At 35.5% G+C, this 16,989-nt stretch overlaps 2 protein-coding genes across 2 annotated transcripts; both read right to left on the bottom strand.

Annotated features, from left to right (window-relative positions):
* Positions 1–7,591: 7,591 nt before the first annotated feature.
* LOC121413243 lies at positions 7,592–8,704 on the bottom strand. The gene has a single exon (XM_041605993.1). It carries the CDS (start codon positions 8,606–8,608, stop codon positions 7,610–7,612), a length of 999 nt encoding a protein of 332 aa, XP_041461927.1. The 5' UTR covers positions 8,609–8,704; the 3' UTR covers positions 7,592–7,609.
* On the bottom strand, positions 8,700–10,663 carry LOC121413244. The gene is made up of 2 exons (XM_041605994.1): positions 10,390–10,663; positions 8,700–9,622 (listed from the first exon to the last, which is right to left on the bottom strand). Exon 2 carries the CDS (start codon positions 9,609–9,611, stop codon positions 8,700–8,702), a length of 912 nt encoding a protein of 303 aa, XP_041461928.1. The 5' UTR covers positions 9,612–9,622; positions 10,390–10,663.
* Positions 10,664–16,989: the final 6,326 nt, after the last annotated feature.

Below are 16,989 nucleotides of genomic sequence, written 5' to 3'. Positions count from 1 at the left end.
AAAACTACATTTTTACCATGTCTTACTTCCTGGTATCGATTTTTCAGGAAGGTAAGAATTTTTGAAATAATGTTAGTCTAAAAAGAATTCTCTTAAATCTCAACTTTACAAATGATGTTTAAAGCAGGAAATTGCGAGTTCTTTTTCCTATTTATTTTGCTTTCTTTACTCATAAATTAGCCCAAATTTATCTTGTGCTTTCTTGCTTTCAGGAATGATATGGAAAATTTCTAAGCAATAACTATCTTATGTGATACTAGTATGTTGAATAAATTTTACTGGCTGTTATTGCTAATGATGATCATACCGTAGTTATCTGTAATTCACACTTTCTGATCAATTGTCACTCAAGGCACAAAGAATGTAAACATATCCATAAACATAAGAAAATATGAGGAAAATATTAGGACTTTGTGTCCAATATTTCTGTGAGGAAAGATGGTGCTTTACTCTGCATTGGAAACAAAATTGAATTCAAGTGGAAAGTCTTTGACTGTTCATGTTTCTAGTACATGGCTATTGCTAGGGGTCAGAACTCTGTTCCATATTGGGGCCACATATGGCTAATAGTCTGATATCCATAGAGCGTTGCCCGGCTTCATGGAATTAAAGATAATGTCAGTTGTTGTGGTGATTTCGATATGAATTTATTCAATAAGATTACCACCCAAGTGTCTGTATGTTTGAATAAAAATATGTAACAATGGGTTCTGTAAGAAATTTTCTAATCACTGAGAAATTTGCAAATAAGCAAGGTATCCTAGCTAATTGTTGTGTCGTTTTTCCAAACAATAATGAAACTCTGTTCCACATGTGCTTGTCTCTGTAATCTTCAGGGAAACTTATTTTTCATTACAGCTGATATTTCATTTTTTCACAAGTTCAGTTTATATAATAATGCAAATTCTATGCTAATAACCTTGATTTTACTGAAATTCATGAAATCATTGTTTAGTCCAAATTCATTCATCTGTCTTAGATTTGTAATTAACTCTCTAAAAGTATGGTTGCAATCATATAATGAATGATAATTTAGAAAGTTAACCTATTCTCTTATGTTGATATATTTTCATCACTAAGAATGTGTGTACAAAATCTTTCTTGTTGAAGTAAATGTCAAATTGTCAATTTAAAATGGTTAGTCTGTCACTTATGACATCAGCACCCTAAGAGACTCAAGAGTTAAGTGTAATCTAAAAATTATCATCACTCTTTGCTGTCCTATTTTGGTAGAGGTGGAGGAACTGGAAAGTTATCTTTGAGTTTGTGGCTGCAGTTTGCTCGTGACCTTTGCTCTTCATGCATCTGAATTACTCCTTGGTTGTTATAAAGACAGTTGATGCTGTCAGTATTGATGCTACTATCACCGTTGCCAAGTGAATGCAGGCTAGCGTACCGTGAGGAAGATCCTTCAGTGATAGAAGATGAAGGTCCACTGAGTGAAGCACAGCTAGAACAGGAACAGGTATTAGGAGCAGAATCTCCTATAAAGATATCACTGTCATAATAATATGCTTCTTTGCTTGTGTCTGGTTCCTTACTAAGATGTAGAGAGGAGAGGTTGGATGCTTCTTCATAGATTGGCTCAGACATGGCTCTTGTACTATATCCTGCTACCTCTGCTGGATCTGATGATTTAGAAATCTTGATAGATTTCATCATTACTGTATCCTTGTTAGGATATCTCATGGAACTCAACACTCTTGTGGCTGATAGTGTAATTATGATTGCAATGAACCCAAGCACACCTATTGCTGCAATATATATGTAGGTCGTTTTATTCAGAGATCCTGCTGATGCTGTATATCTTGCGTTTTTTGTCACATCGATGTCTTGATAGACATTCATGTCTGTCTGTATTGATACCTCAGTTGTATGCTGTGATATTTCATTTTCAGCATCAATGGTGGTCTGGATTGTTGTCTTGAAATTCTTGAAACTCTCTTTGTGGAAGCCAGGATAGCTTTCAGTATCTGATACAACGAAAGGGCCTATTATACACTTTAACTGCTCATGAGGGAAGTGCTTGTTGCTTGTTACCAAGCATGCTACTGTCTTATTGTGGAAAGACCTATGAACCTGAAGATCTTGAAGCAGACTTTGGGTGTTGTTATTGAGGTTTGGCCTTGATGAGGGTATCTCAATCCCATCCAGGTACCAGGACATGTTTACTGGAGGATTACCTGGAGGTACTTCACATCTTATGCTGAAAGTTTCATTTCCTTCAAGCTTAGGCACGGTACTTGGGCTGCAGAATAGTTCATCCTCCTTTGGAAAGTAAATTACATGAAGTCTAGCTTCTTTTGACAGGCATGTCATCGACTGGCCCTGCTGGTCGAAAATTTGAGCAATGCATGCATGAGTACTTGTGCTGTCTCTGTTGACATTTGCCAACCCAATTCTCGATGTTAACTGCTTTGTCCTAGGGTTATAGTTGACTGCCATGGCATTGTATGGTAATGGAGGGTCACTCACCCAAGTGAGTGTGTCTGCTTCATGATTAGTTGTGTATATCTTGCAGGTGAACACAGCATTTTCTCCTTCCTTCACAGTTTGATCTGATGGGTGTGTCAGAAAGATGGCTTCAGAATTATCGCAAAATGCTTTGACTTCAGCATTAATAATCAATAGAAAAGTGAGCGGGAGTATTTGGATATCCATCCTTGAATCCTTGATACTGAGGTGACACAATGAGATTGATGCTCTTTTAAATGAACAGATTGACTTGGCTGAAAGTGGTTTATGACAATGATCTTTTTGTTCTTTCTTTATTGAAGTCCTGTCTTCCTGTCTGTGAATTAGTTTTGATTTCTAGAGACAGTTGTTTCAATTGCATGATTATAGCCAGGTTTTGGTTGATAATCTATAGTTTTACTTTGTCAGTTCAAGTATTAATGGATGTTCTTTGCTGAAGAGGGTAGTTCTCAGTGCATCTCAGGAAGTGATTTTAGTTTCAATTGGTATAATGGATGAACTTTAACCTAATGGCTTTGTCATGTGACCTTATCTGTTAATCAAGAGCAGTAGCAGATCCAGCTGGAGTGGAAACTGCAATTTCTTGGGTGGTATTATTTGTACCCAGCAATCTGCCCCTAAAAATTTTGTGTCTAAGGTTGTGTTTAATGACTTTTTCAGGCCCGAATCTGCGTTTTCATATGTGATTAGTCCAAAACATGGTTGCGTCCATGGTTATTTTAAAATCAATATGTTTCAGAACGCCAAAAAGAAAGGTGGGTTTCTAAACATTTGACCAGTTTCTAGGGAAGTCAGCTCTTTAAACGTTCAAAGACAGGACCGCAATAGTAAATGTGTTTAAATGGCAGGACCGCAATAGTAAATGTGTTTAAATGGCAGGACCGCAATTGTAAATGTTTTTAAATGACGCCATTTGGTAATGCTTCCAGAGAGATGAATATCCGTGGGCAAATACAGTTGCATGGTGCTATTACAGGGAATTACCTCCACGAAATTACCTCTCAACTCCCTGTTTTTAATAGTGACCAATGAATATTTGCATGCATGAATATTAAGTGCTATCACAATGAATGTTGAGGTATTAAAAATATGGAACATGAGTTATGATAAGAAGCCAGAAGCCGTGCAGTAGCATAAACAAATTGATTTCTTACCATTTTTGTCTCACCTGCGAAGCAAAGTGAGACTATAGGCGCCGCTTTTCCGACGGCGGCGGCGGCGGCGGCGTCAACATCAAATCTTAACCTGAGGTTAAGTTTTTGAAATGACGTCATAACTTAGAAAGTATATGGACCTAGTTAATAAAACTTGGCCATAAGGTTAATCAAGTATTACTGAACATCCTATTAGAGTTTCATGTCACATGACCAAGGTCAAAGGTCATTTAGGGTCAATGAACTTAGACCATGTTGGAGGAATCAACATCGAAATCTTAACCTGAGGTTAAGTTTTTGAAATGTCATCATAACTTAGAAAATATATGGACCTAGTTCATGAAACTTGGATATTAGGTTAATCAAGTATCACTGAACATCCTGGATTAGTTTCACGTCACATGACCAAGGTCAAAGGTCATTTAGGGTCAATGAACTTTGGCCGAATTGGGGATATCTGTTGAATTCCCATCATAACTTTGAAAGTTTATGGATCTGATTCATGAAACTTGGACACAATAGTAATCAAGCATCACTGAAAATTTTGTGCAAGTTTCAGGTCTCATGATTAAGGTCAAAGGTCATTTAGGGTCAATGAACTTTTGCCGAATCGGGGGTATCTGTTGAATTACCATCATAACTTTGAAAGTTTATTGGTCTAGTTCATTAAACTTGGACATTAGAGTAATCAAGTATCACTGAACATCCTGTGCGCGTTTCAGGTCACATGACCAAGGTCAAAGGTCAATGAACTTTGGCCGAATTGGGTGTATCTGTTGAATTAACATCATAACTTTGAAAGTTTATGGATCTGATTCATGAAACTTGTACATAAGAGTAATCAAGTATCACTGAACATCCTGTTCGAGTTTCAGGTCACATGATCAAGGTCAAAGGTCATGTAAGGTCAATGAACTTTGGCTATGTTGGGGTTTTTTGTTGAATAACCATCATATCTCTGTAAGTTTATTGGTCTAGTTCATAAAAAAGTGGACATAAGAGTAACCATGTATCACTGAACATCTTGTGCGAGTTAGAGTAGTATTCAAAGTCAGCACTGCTGCTATATTGAAACGCGTGATGCAGGTGAGACGGCCAGAGGCATTCCACTTGTCTTATTTATACGTATATACTTTATTTTGTCTTACTACATGTATTATCCTTACCATGGTAGAAATTTTATGTCATAGCTCCTTGCAATTACTAAAAGATCGGAGATTTTTTGAATTTAACATAATAGTCGACCATAACAATACTAAAGAAAAACTTTAGAAAAAGAGCGCGCCCTTTTTGACCTCGCTTTCATGCTCAACGAAAATTACAAACCAAAGCTAGCTGCAGATTGCGATTTTGCCTCTGAAAAATGAAGCATAACCATTAAACAGCACTCCCAGAACCATGTTTACGATCGGCGATCTGAAACAACGTTTAAAGAGCTGACTCTGTCTCTGCAATGGAAGCATTAACACACCTTAATATGCCTTCATCTGTGATTGAAGGGGGGGGGGGAATGCTTTAGAATTGTTAAAAATAGATGTCTTATTGAAAAAAATACTGAACTTTGATTTATGTGGTATCTAATATTGTTCCAGACACCTACTTTGCTCCATACTGTGACTGAAAAAACCCCAACTAAATCTCATGTTAGTGTTTGGGACAAAATTAGTCAAAAAAGCACATGCACATGGATATTAATCTTTAGTATATTCTTTTCATTGTTTATGTTATTTTGCAAACTGTAATACATGCATCAAGTATTTTTCCGCTTTTTCTCTTCTACATTTTTACAAAACTTGCAGCAGTACAAAGTTTTTGTATGCAAACTAAGGTACCCTTCCTTTATTTGTTTTGAATACATTGTACATGAATACAAAAAGTACATGAATGGTTTTGTTAATCTAATGCATGTAAACTTATCAAGGCCTCTGTACATACAGTGCGTCCCAGAATAAACGAAACCGAGATTTAGCGACCATTTATCATAACTTAATCATAAATAGAATAGACAAATGACCTACCAATTTAAAGCTTAGAATCTCCTCTTTCATATGATATTACTTAGGCTATTTCTTATTCACGCATGAGTGAGCAAAAACAATTTGAAGAAAGGATACCAAAAACTCATTTGGCGGGGGGTATCTGGGTTTCAAAAAGAAAACCACATTTCTGAAAAATTCAATATCTGCTCTTTAATTTGGTACCTCAATTACAGAAAATTGTCAAGAAATAAAAAAGTTCTGGTCATTTGAAATAAGGCTTGTATTTCCATAATTTCATGAGATAAACGTGTTTTCACCGGTTTCCCACAGAAGCTTTCGCATGGTGAACAAAAGATTTAATGCATGGCTGATCGTCAACAAAATGGAGTGTCGAGTGAGTTTGAAAGCCAGCCTGGAGAACCTCTTCAATTTATGAAATTACTGAAATTCAAGCCTTATTTCAAATGACCAGAACTTTGTTATTTCTTGACCATTCTCTGTAATTTAGGTATCAAATTAAAGAGGAGATATTGAACTTTTCAAAAATGTGTTTTTCTTTTTGAAACCCAGATACCCCCCGCAAAATGAGTTTTTGATATCCTTTCTTCAAATTGTATTTGCTCACTCATGCGTGAATGAGAAATAATCTAAGTAATATCAGATGAAAGAGGAGATTCTAAGCTTTAAATTGGTAGGTCATTTGTCTATTTTATTTATGATTAAGTAATGATAAATGATCGCTAAATCTCGGTTTCGTTTTTTCTGGGACGCACTGTATAATAAATCCATAACATATATATATATATATATATATATATTTATATTTATATATATTTTTTTTAGTTAAAAAACGTGTATATAAGTGAATATTCAAAATAATTTTTTTCTGCCTAATTTTACACTTCCCCTGACTGTCCCCCGTCCACCCTTGTATGTATGCTGGTGATTGCTGATGCTGTGTGTTTATTTTTCATTTGATCTTTATATGTTTTTTTTTTGTTATTGTTCGGGAGCTACAACTCACAAGTTCTCATGAACTTTTAAGTAGTTTTCCTTTTTTTCTCTTTTTGTGTAATTTTTACTCATGTACATATTGTATATTGTTTTTTTATATTGATGAGAAAATAAATAAACTGAACTGAACTGAACTATATATATATATTTATTTTGTTTTCTGATGACACTGTATGATTAATGGTAGGCACTATAGGCCTATGTGTATATGATTTAACTAGCAAGCTTAAACATTATTTCATGTAACATCAATAGGCCTACCTCCAGCTTAATGTACTTTTTAACACAGGTAATAGCACTCAAATGAAGAGTGCAAATAAAGATTACTTTTGTAACAATCATATTGATATTGTATCTTACTTAACTAACTCAATTAGTATTTAATCACAGACTTAAACTATCTTTTGAAGCCACGCATGACCAGAAAAGACACTTCATTCTTGGAGACTTCTAGAATACAAATTGCAATATCTAGATGATTTTCAAAGTCATACAATTGACAATTTAAAGGAATATAATCTCTGCATATTGTTTCGAGTTGCGACTAAGAAGATGTATTACTGCTTTACACACTTCCAAACTCGTAAAACCAAGGTCGGCAAGCCTGCCCACTTTCAAGGTTTTTTCTGAAAACAGTTTTTTGTACTTTTGCTGTAAATGCATTGGACCTGAAATAAAGTTTCAGCCACATGCATGTTATTTGAGCTACATCAAGCAGAAGATGAGGGCCTCAAGACATGCCAAAGCCTCTTACCTCTAAGAAACTACCCGAGCTTATGCGTGCACTGACTCTATCTTATGTAGCTCCTGTAAAATTTGCACGTGGAGTCATGCTAGGAAATATATACTGAACTTAACTTGACATTAATGTATTGTCTCAGTCAAAACTGATGGACAGCCATATGATTTACATTACATTTACATGGCAGGTGTTATGGTTAGAGTCAGTGCCAAATAGCCATTACTTTAGTCTAAAGTCTATTCGTTTTATGAAGACTTCTTGACATCCTCAAGTGATTTCCTGATGTCTTTCAGCTCACTTGATAAACGGGTTTCTACTCTCTGGAAGCAAAATAACATGAAAATGATATTCACCAGGAAACACACACTTGAAGTAATAATCATTCCAACCGATATCATCATGTTTTTACCGTCACCCTCTACCTTCACACCTACAGTTTCAGAGGTACCATATGTCATGGTATTTGTGCTTTGTGTGACCTCATCTGTGTGATATTCTTCCCTTTTTATTGGTGATTTCTTGTGGAAAGATGTAGTTGAGCTATGAGAGCATGAATCAATTACAGTTCTGTTGTCAAGGCCCCATGAGAAATCATTGCATTCGCAAAGCGTCTTTGGTAATCTGTAGGTTGAGGAGCAACAGACAAGTGGAAGTGTTGTCCGAACCCAAATCTTTTGGAGAGTGTGGGTTTGGTTTGAAATGGGGATCGTCCATGGGGGCGATTGCTCATTGTTTTGAAAACATGAAATATATCCAGGGTCAGTACCTGTTAGAGCTGAGCAGTTCATTATTTCCCAGATATCATTAATGCCAAAGTGAACCTTTTTTATGCTGCTAATAACGCAAGATGCTAGACCAGGAGGATATTCAATATGCACTGAAAACCTTTGTGTTGTATCCTCAAGAATGTTGCCATCTCTTACAAGTTCACATATGTAATCTCCAATATCTGTACGAGATATGTTTTGAATTTGCAGTTGAACAAATCGACTTTTCGATTGGGATGTGGCCATTTTGATTTTAAACCTCTTGTACTGACTTTGTGTCAGCATGTTTGCTACTTTTCTTCCATTCTGAAAGAATGGTTCACTATCACCTATTCTCAACTGAAAATCCAAAGGACCCTCAATGTTATATTGAAATCTTAATTCTGCTATGTCCCCTTCTGTAAATGTAAATTGGAAGGATTTACTTACAGAACAAAGAGTTGCCAAAGCAACAATGGCAAAGATCAGCTTATACATATTGAACCTCAAAAATGTAGTCGCACTAAACTATCAGTAGCAAATAACTGCTCCTTTGTTATTGAATTAAAGTTCTACTTTATCAATACCTTCAAAATATGGAAGAAAGCCAAATAACAAATATAATTTGGTTCCAAAGGAAAACTTTTTCATTGACAAAAAGCTGGTGAGCTGTTGAAGTAATATACAGTGTTGGTTGTAGTCGTCCAGTTGGTATCTTTGCTCTCACTACAGGAACTGTTGTGCTTTGTGACAGGGATTCGGTAGAAAACAGAATTTGTGTTGAATGCTCTTGACCACGCTCAGTTGATACAAAGTCTCTGCACCTTCGATAGCTTTTGCGGTACAACTCACTTACGGAACAGCATCGGAGGGATTTCCTAGGTAGCCAGAATATGGATGTTATGATCTCATCTCCTGCAATATAGCGGGGATTGTGTGCAATAATTGCCTGATGATGCCTGGAGTAACAAATAATATTACTTTCGGGATAACCGTTTCTTGTTAAGCACTGCAATGCCGGCAGGTGTTGGTAGTTTACATGGGTTAGGTTTAATTCACCGGGTTCATGCCATTGACAGGAGGCAGTTCCAGGAGGGTGGTATACTCGTAAAATGTAAGATTGTGAAATAGTTGATGTGGAGTTACTGCATTGGAATATTGCTCTGTATCTTCCTGCGTCATCAACCCGAATTGATCTGATCTCAAGGGTAACAATTAAATGGTCAAATACAGTCCTTGCTGTGATATGAGTTCTGGGATGTTTCAAAGCAGTAAAGTGTTCACTATAAAGGAAAGTGCCATTGTTATTGAATATAGCTCCATTGAATTTCACAGAGAAAGTGCAGTCTTGTGAATTTTGATCCACCAAGAAGTCAAAGATGTACTCTACATTTTCTTCAACATGAACAATTTTGCAGTGTTTTGCATCTGGGCATATCTCACTTCCAGAAGTCTTGTCAAATATTACAAATAGTAATAATATACCTAGGATGTGCAGCATTGTGACTTTTTCTGAAACAAATGAAAAGAGAGAAAGCAGAATGTTTAATTCTTGCTGAAAATTTGTAATTAGAATTCATAACAGACATGATGATGATGATTCCTAGTATGCAGGATGTACACAGTGATTAAAAAAAATATTTGACCACACTCATCAGACTAAATTTCACTGAAGGGTTCAAATATTTCAGGCTGTATGAAAACTTTAGAATTACAGTGCTATAAAATGAATATAAAGCAAAATAATGGTCAATTTGTACAGCTTAGTAAATATCATAGACTAGCAGTATGGTTGTCATCAGTGTTCTGGAAATCTTTGTATGCAACTACAAGATCGTTCTTCCTCTCCTTTCAATTGAAATACTAATTGAATGCATTGCTTTAGACTACACTATTTTAGGGGTAGAATATTTTTTTATTCTTTCTAGGTTTAGTGACTGAAATTAATTAAGTTTTATGTTTTAAGTATTTTGACTTGTTTTCCTTAAAGAAATGTGAATAAAAAAGTAGATGAGTACCCTTTTACATGTTTTTAAAAGACGACATTGAAACATATACATGTATATATATATATATATGTATATATATATATATATATATATATATATATATGCAGTGTATATATATCAGTTACATATTCAAAGAGATTACCCACAGAAGGAAAAATCTTTGCAGAATAAATGAAAATGGGATGTTTATTTCAGTAATGAAAGCGTTTAATAGCTTTATTTATAGTTATCAGCTAATACAAAGTTTTGTTTTATATAATATATACCTACCACTTGCCAGTCTGTGAGTTGACCAGGTCCAAGTAGAATAGTCCAGAAGTAAACTGACATGGTGCCTGAAGTTCTGTATGATGGTTCTTTGTATCTAGCTGATTATTCCTTAAAATGCCTCCTGATATCCACAGGCTACTGTATATTTGCCTCAGGTTGATTAGATCTTGACATAGCCTTTGGAAAGAATAAAAAATTAAGTGCCAAATGAATTTCAGCTCAATAACTACTTTATTTCAAAATGAAATATTTGCAAATTTACAAAACTAATACACCAAGAGACAGCTCTTTCTAGCTGAAGCTGGTGTGCTTGAAAATGATCCCTTAATTATGTTGATTTGACAAAATAAGGAAGTAACTTCATATGTTTACAAGTTACAGAAGATACAAAGCCACAATTCATGTTCAAAGCTGAAACTGTTTTTTTTTTATTCTCTTCCAAAATTGCATGAATAACTTGAATTTAGGAAAAAAAAACTCACCATTGATTCAAACGTCTAGAAAAATCATTTTATGCTCACCTCTAATACAGGATGAATGTACAGAACTGTTGGCCTCTTTTTACTAGTTCTGCAATGTATCTATCAGAAACCACCTTGTTTTGGAACCTGCTGTGAACAAGATTTGCAGCCCTATTCCCTTTATGTTGGAACTTGCTTGCTTGATTTTTGTTAAAAATCAAACTTGAAATTTCTAGGTAATGTCTATGAATTTCGGGAATTTGGGGATTCAGTTTAAGTTGAAGTGAAATTTGTTTTGGATCTGTGGAACGCTGCTTTCCCCTCTGTCTCTTACTCACTCTTTCTATCATTTGCTATTGCTGTTTATCTCTTGCACGCTCTCTCTCTCTCCGCCTTTCGGATGGGGTGGGGGCGGTACTGATGACATTCAAAAGAACCTGGAATTCCCCAATATGCTCGCATGATCTTTCAATACCCTAAACTTTGACCCATCTATTTGCTTGACTACATGTATGTATACTATGCAGGGGTGAAATATTCTATTTTGACTGGTGAAAAAGTAAGAACTATAATAGTACTGTGATTTTTTGTCTTCAACTTTTATTTTGCTGTTTCATTTAAAGTTGCAACAAATCTAAGCTTCATGTTTGAATGTTCATTTCAATATGTTTTTAAAACCTCAATCAATCTTGATTTCTTTCTTTGACAGCAACATTTATTCAACTGAAGATTATACATTGATTACATTGACACTGTATTACAGTATGAAAATGATTATCAGTGCCTCATAAAATACTGTTAAATTCTAGGGTTGGGTTACTTTAGATGCTGCTCGTAATAAACTATAGATGTCATATCATACTTAAAGGACAAGTCCACCCCAACCATTAGTTGATTTGATTAAACAGAGAAAAATCAAACAAGCATAACGCTGAAAAATCATCAAAATTGGATGTAAAATAAGAAAGTTATGACATTTTAAAATTTTGCTTACTTTCACAAAACAGTTTAATGCACATCCTGGTCGGTATGCAAATGAGAAGACTGCTGACGTCATCCACTCACTCTATTCTTTTGTATTTCATTTTATGAAATATGAAATGTTCAAATTTTCGCCTCATTGTCAAGTTAAACAAAGATTAATTCCTCCCTGACTGTGTGGAATTAGCATTGTTTTAATAGATGTTTCAGTCAAGTTGGTTCTTATTGTCTAATCTGTAAAAAATAATGAAATATTGTATAATTCAAACAATAAAAACAAAAGAAATAGTGAGTGATAGACATCATCGACTGTCTCATTTGCATGTCACTGAGATGTGCATATAACTGTTTTTTTTAAAATAAGCGAAATTTTAAAATGTCATTTATAACTCTCTCATTTTACATCCGATTATTATGAAATTTTTAGCGTTTTGCTCGTTGGATTTTTCTATATTTATTCAAATCATATTTTTTTCTGGGATGGACTTGACCTTTAAGAAATCAATCAAACAAGCAAACAGATATACAGTTAATGGGCCTGACTGAACTGGCCCATTTATTATAATAGTAATAGTAATAATAATGATAATTATAGTTATAATGATGATGATGATGACGATGATGATGATGATAAGGATGATGATGATGACGATGATGATGACGATGATGAGGAGGATGATGATGACAATGACTATGATGATGACGACGACAATGACGACAATCTATTTTACCCAGGGTTTCCACTTTCCATTTTAGTTTTAAAACTGCATAATGAGTAGACCCTGATAACATAATATTTCTTTATATCCCTTCTCCAATCCAAAAAACTGATCACCAAGATAGGACCTGTTGATCATAAAGCTAGTGCTCTACTCCTGAGCCACCATGGCTGCCTATCTCATTTTAGCAATTCAACACACTATAATTATCAAATTTAAAGTACAAATATTTGTCTGTTATAAATTTTACCACACTTAGTGCATGTTTCTGTTATCTTTCAACATATACAAGTGATTTGTGCAAAGTGTGTTATTGGTGCTTGCGTGCTTTGTTTTATATAGAGCAATTAACCAATTGATAAGTGACACAAGATTTACTTTGGTCTTAATACTTTAGATGGTATAGGGATAGAGTTAGGATTGTAAGAGTTTTTTGTTCAGAAGAAATAAAGATAAGGATTGGGGGCTTTTTAGTTTTGGAGGTTAGGTTTTATGTTCTCCTTAATGTACAGACTTTCTATCGGAGCAATTGTCGCCAGAGCAAGCATCCTGGAACCAACTGATTAGCTTAAAAATATCAGTTGATTCATGTCGGACCTGAAATATTCTTTCATAGTTAACCAATCCCAAGAAGTAGTTCTTAGTTTATGTTAAGACTAGGAGGAAGAGGTGGGGCTTCATTGAAAGTCATATTTTTCAATGTTGACCTGCTGATTTTTAATGAAGTGGGTTTGGCCGATTTCTTCTCGATTATGCTCTTATTTTCATAGGTAACATTAGCTGTTGGTTGTGGGTAATACTCTTGAAGTTTGACTGATATCTTGGATTTTTCTGAGTTATATGATCCATATGAATACTCGTTCATACTTGCTCCCGATTTGTGGGAATACCCAGACACGCTACAATAAGACATATCATTTGATTCATTTGAATCACATGAAGAGGAACTGAGGGAATCTCTGTATTCCTCTGTTTGTTTTGTGTGGGGCTCATGAACTATTTCAGTCAGAACTTGGTAAACATGTTCCTCCTCCCCATTTGACATAGCTGCACTCTCTACTTTACTTTTGTCTGACTTTTGAACTGTCTTGGTGTTAAGTTCCTGGTTCTCTGAGCGCATTCGACTGAACCGCTGATAGAGGATCATAGTTATTATTGCAAAAATACATCCAGCAAAGATTAACCCTCCTACTGCTGCCGATGTAGCCACAACAATAATGGTTTTACTTCCAGAACCTTCATTAAACATTCCTGAATCAGATTCTTTGTTATTGCTTAATGTGACATTATTGTTTGTATTTCTTGTGGTTGCCATGGCAATATGAGTGATAATTGTCGTTGTGGTTTTGGGGGATTGCAGTGAGCCATCTGTTGATCCATTTTGAGCAACTGAAAGGAGTTCAGATAAGTTCTTGCTCACTTCCTTCTTCACCTGGCCTTCACCTGACATAAAAATGCAAGAAACCCTCTTCCTAATATCACGTATGTTTTTAATGACCAAAGTATATTTCTTCCCAGACATCCTTCCTCCATCATTGTCCTCATGAGTAGGGATGCTACTCTTGTTGAAGATACATTTCAGCTGCATATCTTTGTCAAGGCTAAAGTTACCATTAATGATGCACACTAGATATGCTTCCCACTTGTCTTGTCCCACTAAAGTAAAGTTTTCAACCTTTAAATCCATTTGAAGATTATATTCCATCTGCTGATACACAGGAATGATGTGTGGAAGGATCCACACCTCAGTTTCCACTGTGGATGTTCCAACTGGGTTTGTAGCAGAACATCCAATAGTAACAGAACAACCTTCATTATCCAAGAAACAAGTGTGATTTGGAGGAACGCTAATGTTCAGGAAGTTGTTTTGGTTATGCATCTGGTTCCATACTAAATCACAGCTGTGTACTCTTTTTGATGGTTGACAAGACCATGAGATGTTGGTGATAGCGGGAAATGCAGTTCCTTCGCAGAAGAGCTGATGGTGAAGTTGGTCAGGTTGAATGACTATCTCTGAGGGAATTAGAGTGAGATGAGGTTTGTGATTGATGATGAAAGGTCCAATACGAGCTGACAGCTCTTGTCCAGGAAAGGCAGCAGGACTTGTGACTTTACAAATTATTGACTGGTTATGCAAAATGCGCACCATCTCCAGAGTTTGGTTGAGTTTCTTGAAACTACCATTAACGTAACTAGGCAACAGTGTGGTGTTTCCATCTCCTTCAAATTTCCAAGTGAGATGAACTTCCGGGTTTCCTTTGGGAACCCAGCACCAGATCTTCAAGAATTGCTCCTCTGCTAAGACACCTCGATGATGAGGATCACAGATCAGCTCATCCTTCCTTGGAAAGTAATATGCATTGAGATCTGCAGTGTCAGAGAAACATGTTTTCATCATGAAGTTGGATTCCATGATGAAAGCAACACATTGCTGACTCTGACCTATCCTCCGAACCCCGAAGACTGTCAAGTTAGATGTCATCCGACGGGTCACTGGGTCATAAGACTCTGAGATGATGCTGTAATACTGAGATGGATGCACTTTCCATATCAATGTATCTGTCACATTGTTGAAATTAGAAACAGTACAGGTGAAAAATGCATCTTCTCCTTCATAGATGTGAATACTCTTTGGGTTAATGGTAAATATTGAATCACATTTTGAAGCTGTTCCAGAATGAGCAAAGCATTCAAGAAAGTAAAACAGAAGTAGATTCTTTACAAGAAATCTATAACACGTACATGTCCCAGCCATGACTCCAAAGGGTATTAACAAGCCAAGTAATGAAAGTGAGAATGATTAAGCTACATGCAAATTTTCATAGGTTCATCTGCTTACAAAATGCTAATGTGGCTGCATGTTGATGTGATTACTTTCAATTAGTTATCAATTGCTTGTTATTCTTTGTTTGGTCTCTTGATGGTCTGAATAGGTTCTTGAAATTGTCACAGCTATGATTCATTGCACTTAAAAAAATATTGTGTTATTGGTGATAGTGTTCTTTTAAAGCCTGTGTATAGCTTTGGTAAAGGGTCAATAATGTGATTGATAATCGAATATCATCTAATATGACAGTCTTACTGAAGCGTAGAGACCGTTAGATATTTTTCCAACTGCACTTCTCTGAGAAAATTTCAAATATTCAAATCTTGGATATATAGCGCCCTCTCTCGGCGATGCTTGTTTTAGATTTTAAAAATGGGCATTCAAGCACTTATCTTATAAATTTAGTGATTAGATATCCAAAAGTTACAGACAAAGAACATATCTTCCATGATTTGGAATAGGATTTAATTGAAAGACAAAAACACACAGATATTTTAATTTGATCGGGTGACCCGATCAAGTTAAATTTCCATGTAAAATTGCAAAATTTATCCTGTAAAACACATTTTCATTTCATATCCTCCACATCATAACTGTTATAGGGCATATCCATTCATATTAGCTAGCAATGAATTGGAATGGTGATAGGTGCATTTTGGTGGATTTACCAAAACTATACACAAGCTTTAATGTTGCTTCCTCTGCTTACAAAGTGCTCTGATACTGCTCCCTTATGTGATTATTTTCAAGCAGCTGTGAAGTGCTTGTAATTCTTTGTTTGGTCACTTCTTTAAACTGAACTGGATATGATTTATTGCACTTACCTGGAAATATATTGCTTGTGTCTAAGAGTGACAATTTTGTTTTGACATTGATAACTTGTATGTGCTAATTTAATTAAGCTATTTTTGCATTAAAAGCTATATGTATTCTTCGGAGTGTCATTAATGTTTGTCATAAGGTATTTAAAGTATACAGCTTGAAATAGCATAATGATAGATTTCATTTGGAAATGTGTGTGTGTGAGTGTGGGTTAATTTCTTTTATCTTGTTTCTGTGTAGCATTCTCTCACATACTTAATCCCATGATTTTTCAAAAGGTGGTTTCAGACCGCCTCAAAGTCGATCAGTTCCAGATATTTTCTGATCGGGGTAAATTTCCCGATCAGAAAATACCAGGTAATATTGGCAATATGAAAGCAAATTACGCATAATCTCCCCGAAAGAAAATACCCACTAAATAGTAGGTACTTGTCAAAATTATGAGAATTTTCGCTGGGATTTTTCCAAGGTCACAGGTATTTTGGCAATGTGAAAGCAATTTACAGGAACTTTTAGCCCAGCGTGTAGTTGGGCACGGGCGCCTTGGGTGGCTGCTGAGCCAGTGATTTTGAATATTGTGCCTCGCTTGCTTATCAGACCATACTGCGCATGCTCCTAACTTCAGGAATTTATCCCGAAGGGTATGTTTCAGGGCGGTGTGAATGTAGGATTAATTTATGGGTATTTTGGGGGCCTAAAAAGTTCTCATAATTTAACGGAGATTCTTATGATCGAGGCGGTTTGAAACCACCTATAATAAAATTTTCAAAATTGTATTTGTTATTAGCTT

Source organism: Lytechinus variegatus, chromosome 4, assembly GCF_018143015.1.
Source record: "Lytechinus variegatus isolate NC3 chromosome 4, Lvar_3.0, whole genome shotgun sequence".
Taxonomy (NCBI): domain Eukaryota; kingdom Metazoa; phylum Echinodermata; class Echinoidea; order Temnopleuroida; family Toxopneustidae; genus Lytechinus; species Lytechinus variegatus.
This window is presented reverse-complemented; position numbering and strand designations above follow the sequence as displayed.

Bases quoted from the DNA above. Each gene is read 5' to 3' on its own strand.
- LOC121413243 (XM_041605993.1), bottom strand. From the start codon at position 8,608: ATGTATAAGCTGATCTTTGCCATTGTTGCTTTGGCAACTCTTTGTTCT.
- LOC121413244 (XM_041605994.1), bottom strand. From the start codon at position 9,611: ATGCTGCACATCCTAGGTATATTATTACTATTTGTAATATTTGACAAG.